This window comes from Mytilus galloprovincialis, unplaced genomic scaffold (assembly GCF_965363235.1).
Source record: "Mytilus galloprovincialis unplaced genomic scaffold, xbMytGall1.hap1.1 HAP1_SCAFFOLD_239, whole genome shotgun sequence".
NCBI classification, from domain to species: Eukaryota; Metazoa; Mollusca; class Bivalvia; order Mytilida; family Mytilidae; genus Mytilus; species Mytilus galloprovincialis.
In genome coordinates this window covers 28,146-34,333 of record NW_027468161.1, presented here as the reverse complement: position 1 = coordinate 34,333, position 6,188 = coordinate 28,146, and the positions used below count along the sequence as shown (strand labels likewise).

The following is a 6,188-nucleotide window of genomic DNA, read 5'->3' as shown; positions in this document are numbered from 1 at the left end:
CAAAAACGTAAGAAAGTGGTATGCTGTAAATAAAAACCTGACTATTGTAAGAAACGATATGCTGCTCTTTAGACGTCTGTTAATTATTTTGTCTTTGTGTTAATACCTCTTTTTTACGACTACTCCATTTAGTTTTATTATCATTGTATAATACTCTAGATGTACATATTTCCGGATTTTTAAATTGTTTGTCTATATTCAGGAAAAGCTTTTTGTATATGCACATGACATATGGTTATTGTAATGAATTCGACAGCTATAAATTCTTCTTTGACTACCAATATAGCGATAAACTTGTAAACATTCCGAACACGACCGATCGTTATTTTTTTCTGAATACATCTCTCGATTCTGATCCCGATAACATGTTTAACCCCGACACATTATGTATGTATGTGCTTATTCCAAGTCAGGCGCCTGTAATTCAGTGGTTGTTGTTTGTTTATGTGTTACCTTTTTGTTTTTCGTTCTTTTTTGTACATAAATAAGGCCGTTAGTTTTCTCGTTTTAATTGTTTTACATTGTCATTTCGGGGCCTTTTATAGCTGACTATGCGGTATGGGCGTAGAATGACCTACAGTTGATAATTTTTGTGTCATTTTGGCCTCTTGTGGAGAGTTGTCTCATTGGCAATTATACCACATTTTCTTTTTTAATATTCAATTCAGAAGAATATATAAAACAGTTCAACAATGTGTTAGTTACAATTATTTTTACTATATTGAACACTTACAGTTAGACCTATACATTAAAATAAAAGGAACGTCCCGTTGTTAAAAAGTTTATTGTGACCAAATGTTGCCTAAATCAATAATGAACGTATGGTAAACAATATCGTTAATCAATAAAAAGTAAAATTTAATTCAAATTTGGGGATGAGTATGTGAACCCTATTAGGCAATGGGACACCGATCATATTAATATTAACTTTTGTGCGTGGACTACCAAATACACACTAGATGTGGGTTTAAGCAAAACTAATGTTGATACCTTTAAGATAAGTGCAAAACACAAAGCAAAATAAATATTTCAGTAGATGCTCTTTGTCATTGGATTATATCAACTATTTACAAAGTTATGCAGCGTTTGATAGAATTACACGCCAACATACTAGGTGGCATAAACACGTTTTAGGAAAGGTCCAGTCGACTAAGTGGTACAATATATTAACGATACTGGGACAATAATAGACCATGCAATCAAAATCATAATGTGTACTAATCTAAATAAATAAAAAACGGTTAGAATTATGTTGAATTTAGAAAGGTGAATTAAAACAGGCGTAAATCATTGAACTGATTATAATTTACAACTTTGAACTTTGAATCAGGGGTTAATCTGCTTATTTCTAGCTCGAGGCTGACAAAATTGTTATAGTTTTTGTGCACAAGCAAGGACTCATTTCTTTTTCCATTTCTGCTACGGTTTCAAGCGCATCTACAACTTTATAGACTACATAAGCCTTCCTTTCATCCTCACGGTTGTTCCATTCCCCAACTAAAACAAATGCTGCTAATCCGGTATCTTTGTTATCTCCAACACAAATGATAGCCCCACTATCGCCAGGTTTTGCAAAATTTTCTTTGTCAATTTGTACATACACAAATTCTTCTTCTTCGATGCCAATGCATTTCCCCGTCTGTAAAAGTGGTTCTGTGGCCCCCCATTTATACAGTTGTCTCCCCAATATTTCGGATATATCGCCATGAAAGATAACTGCTTTCTTTATAAATTTACCAGTTATGCCTTTTAAACCTAATTTACATTCGACATTATTGTCAGAGCATACCCGAATAAGCGAAAGATCAATTCGTTTTGTGCGTTTAATACCGTTCTTACTAGATGGATGACAAACGAAAACATTTTTACCGATTTTGCTGTTATCATCCGGCAAATAGGCATTTGCATCTTTGTCAATAACATGAGCGCATGTTGTGAAAAAGTACGTTCCGTTGCTGTCTTCAAGGAACATACCAAGTGTTCCATATCCCTTTGAATCTTTGCCTGTTGTTTGAAATTTGTTAACACGACTTCCTGTTTCTAGTTTAGCAAAATATGTAATTTCTCGTTTTTTACGGAATTCAATTCGAAAATTATGCCTTGAGGTATCTGCATATTGTTCAATGTAGTCAAACACTCGCTTTTTATCTTCTTCTTGGTCACCTTTTATATAAATACAGATTTTTTGATCTATATAGCCGAATCCAACAACCTTTTCATGCCTGGAATAAGAAAATATTTATACTTTGAAGTTTGAAAAATTATGAACAAGGATTCGTTATGCGTTGCTCTTTAAAAAGAAATTGCATTCATTTCTGATTATTCACAAGTAAACCAGTTTTGATCTAAAATGATACTTTTGGCCTGAAAAGCTTTTTAAAGAATGACCAATAAATTATTACGTCAATTTCGGTTTTTCAGTCCATTCTACATGTTCTAAGATTGATCTGCTAAGGAAAATTCAGTACTGTTAAAACTTTCGACTGCAGTAAAAAAATTGGTAAAGTAAATTTTCAGACCGTTCAGTAGTTTCTATTAACATTATACATCAGTATTGTACTAAATTATCTGAAATGAAAAAGAACAGTTATGAATCAACTGCACAACAACTTCCTGAACAATACTGAATTTATCTCACTTGCAAAATCTGAAATATGACTTAGAAGATGAATGTAATTGAATAATTTGTTTTCAGAATTGTCAGATCATAACCGTTTCAAACTATAACTTATTTGTGATCGTTAAAATGAACCAAACAAATTGGTAAATGCTTAGCATGACAGGAAATGAAATATCAATTCATCATGCATTTTTTTTTCTTTCTTAACCATCAATTATTAGCTACATGTTACTTTAATATTCTTTTCCGGTCGAATTTTTTTGTATAAATGATAGAAATACCTGTAGGCTATAGTTTTCATTTCATGCACATATATACCATGTAGTCGCTCGTTTGTGCATTCGTCATCTACACAACTGCAGAAGGTTGCAATATCGTCTGTATGTGTCTTCAAATTGCTTAATAATATTTTAGACTGCTCTTGGTATAATAACTCCGATAGTTTCACAGCTGCCAGCTTAGACACCCTCATTCTACATTCCATTGTGCAGGAATGGTTCGACGATGGGTGGGATATTTTTGAGGATTTGATATTTTTATTTCCTGTCTTGTTTTGTTCCTTGTTAAATCCACAAGCTATTTGTTCTTTCGTTTCTTGTAGAAACGATCTTATAAGTTTTTTCAATTTTGATTGGGGGAGTGGCATTGCAAGAATAGGATTAAGTGTTCTTTGATGAAAAGTCATTCTAATAAGTTTGAAAATTCTATTGGTTAGAACTCTTTGTTGTGCAAGCCTTTTTTTTGTTGAAACATGAGAGCAATATTTTAAATCTGTTTTCAAAATTTTTTCAGCCAGGACTTTTGTTAGATAATTTTGATCATTTTTTTTAACTGTGCATTCAACATTTGCTTCATTAATGATATGTTGTGATCTTTTTCTTGCATCGCATAACTGTCTTTGAATACTTCTTAAGAGACAAAGTCCTACTCGAATAGATATATGTTTGTCGGGGAAAATAAAAATTCGAGCATACAAGTAATTTGGTTTTTTAAAACCGCATACTCTTAATTGAATCTGTTCACTCAGACTGCTTAAATCATCCTCATCATATTTAAGGGAATGTCGAGAAGATTCAATTACATAAATTATATCTTCTAAACATTTCATATTTTTCTTTATATCGTCCAACAGACTACAATCCTGCAAAATAAATATGTAATATTCAAATGTCCTTTTTTTAAAACAAATATCAAATAATATTTAGAAACTTCGTTTCAGGTAAATATACAAATATAGACTAAAATCACCCTTTATCCACAGAGAAAGTTTTATTTAGTATTGAATGGAACCCTTAAACGGGCACTAACTTCGAAATATGTTAAAAATCTAAAGTATGATTTTTTGGGTTAAATCATTAATGAACATGAAATAGTGAAATAATAATTCGCTTTTAGCAGATAGAATGGTTTAATTTTGTCAAATTAAGCTAAGAAACATTGATAATGAATTATTCACTTGCGAGTGAATAATTCGACCTCATTAAAACCATATTCATGTGAACTTCAATTTAAGACGATATAGAATAACGTATGCATTGTCCTTGTACAATTTTTTAAAGGCAAAGAATGTGAACATTGAAAGTGAAATCATTCGTATAAGGTAAAACAAAGATATACATATATTTTTAATCTATAATATAAGATTAAACAGACCTATAAAATTCCAATTTCACGAGTTTTTTAATCTATTTATATCGATATTTTGTTTTCATCGCTTATATGGTCATCAGAGGTCAACTCGATAGTTAATTAGATGGCGTCTAGACTAAAATATAAACGAAACGAAACTACATATTTTCGAGACTATGCCCTGTGAATTATTTAATTTAGACCTTTGATGGTTTGCATATATGTTTTTCATTGTTATTAATAACATGAATGAACATTTGAGTCAAATCGGTGAACAAGAATTGGACAGCTAGTGCCCCTTTAAAAGTGTGAGCGTGACAGAAACTTTTTTAAATTTCAAATAATTGTAAAACATGTGTTTGCATCTATTAATACATACTATGTATACGGTAGTCAGGAGTAAGAGGACAAACTTAATCATCGATTATAGTTCTACAATACTTACAGATACACTCAGTCGACAGTTGCCATGTCTCCCAGAAGCACGCAATATAACAACTGTTGCTGTTGGACATTGCTGTTCCTTCCTTGTGCCAAATGTTTTCGATATTGTTTTCACCACAAGATCAGTACTATGACTTAGAATCCCATTAATATCAGCCATAGACCTTTGGCTTATATTCCTCAGGACTAAAACACTGGGATTTGCTACAGTGTTCTTTAATTCGGGTATCAGTTTGTTTAGGAATGGGTATCCACTGCAACTTTTAAGTGCATTTTGTATTAGATATACGGAAGTAAATGCCTCAGAATCAAATTCAATGATATCTATGCTGGCCATTGTTATATCTGCAATAAATGTAGCAAATATTAAAACGAAAACTTACTTCGAACATAATCGGATGCAATAAGAATTGTAATCCTTTTCGGCTTTAATTTAAAAAAATACAAAAATAATGCATAGAAAGCAAACTAAATCTTTCTGTATATGTTTGTGATATTTTCAAGTCTAAATAGTTATCAAAGGTACAAGGATTATAATTTGTTACTCCAGACGCGTGTTTTGTCTACATAAGACTCATCAGTGAAGCTCAGATCAAAATAGTTATAAATCCAAACAAGTACAAAGTTGAAGAGCATTGAGCACCTGAACTTCCAACAAATTGTGCCAAATACGGCTAAGGTAATCTGAAAATCCTTATCTTTTTCGACAGGCAATTATTAAAAAAATGAATTAAAATTTTAACGTGTAAAATACCTTGGTATACGATTTTATAGATTAAGAGGTCTAACGTACCCTGAAGTACGACTTTGTATAACAATTTCGTTAACTGTTTATTGGTGTTGAATTGTCAAATCTAAATATTTCAACAAAAAAGCAAGATAGATACCATATTTGCTTAGTTTGATAATAAATAAATTAAAACCCCAGTTTTTGGTGGGAATCGTGTTGCTTAGTCTTTAGTTTTCCATGTTATGTCTTGTGTATCATTTTTTGTCTTTTGTCTGTTCCTTTTTTAGCCATGGCGTTTTCAGTTTATTTTCGATGTATGAGTTTTATTGTCCCTCTAGTATCTTTCGGCCACTCTCATAGATGTATATATTACAATGAAGTTTTCACAAATTGAAGACTGAACAATTGCTTTTCGAACAAATTTTGTTTTTGTAAATAAGTATGAAAGAATGAAATTATTTCCTATAAAACCTATAGATCCGGATCAGACAGGATATGTTAATGGTAGATACATTAATGTAAATGTAAATGTAAGATTCATTGCTGAAATCATCTCACTCAACAGCACAACCACATCAAAGCTTAAGGCTTCTTCTAAACATTTGAAGGTCCCTACTATGTATTGGCTACCTAAACTACACAAAAAACAATTTAAATATCGTTTCATCTCGGCCTCTAGTAAGTGTTCTACAACTAATCTTTCAGTGCTCTTAACTAGTTCATTAACTACTACCGTTATCTTGATGATATTTTTTCGTTAAATAA

The 6,188-nt window shown here is 31.6% G+C and overlaps 1 protein-coding gene across 1 annotated transcript; it reads right to left on the bottom strand.

Moving 5' to 3' along the window:
• Positions 1 to 716: 716 nt before the first annotated feature.
• LOC143061167 (uncharacterized) lies at positions 717 to 5,034 on the bottom strand. The gene is made up of 3 exons (XM_076233695.1): positions 4,695 to 5,034; positions 2,902 to 3,761; positions 717 to 2,222 (listed from the first exon to the last, which is right to left on the bottom strand). Exons 1-3 carry the CDS (start codon positions 5,028 to 5,030, stop codon positions 1,349 to 1,351), a joined length of 2,070 nt encoding a protein of 689 aa, XP_076089810.1. The 5' UTR covers positions 5,031 to 5,034; the 3' UTR covers positions 717 to 1,348.
• Between the last annotated feature and the right edge of the window lie 1,154 nt (positions 5,035 to 6,188).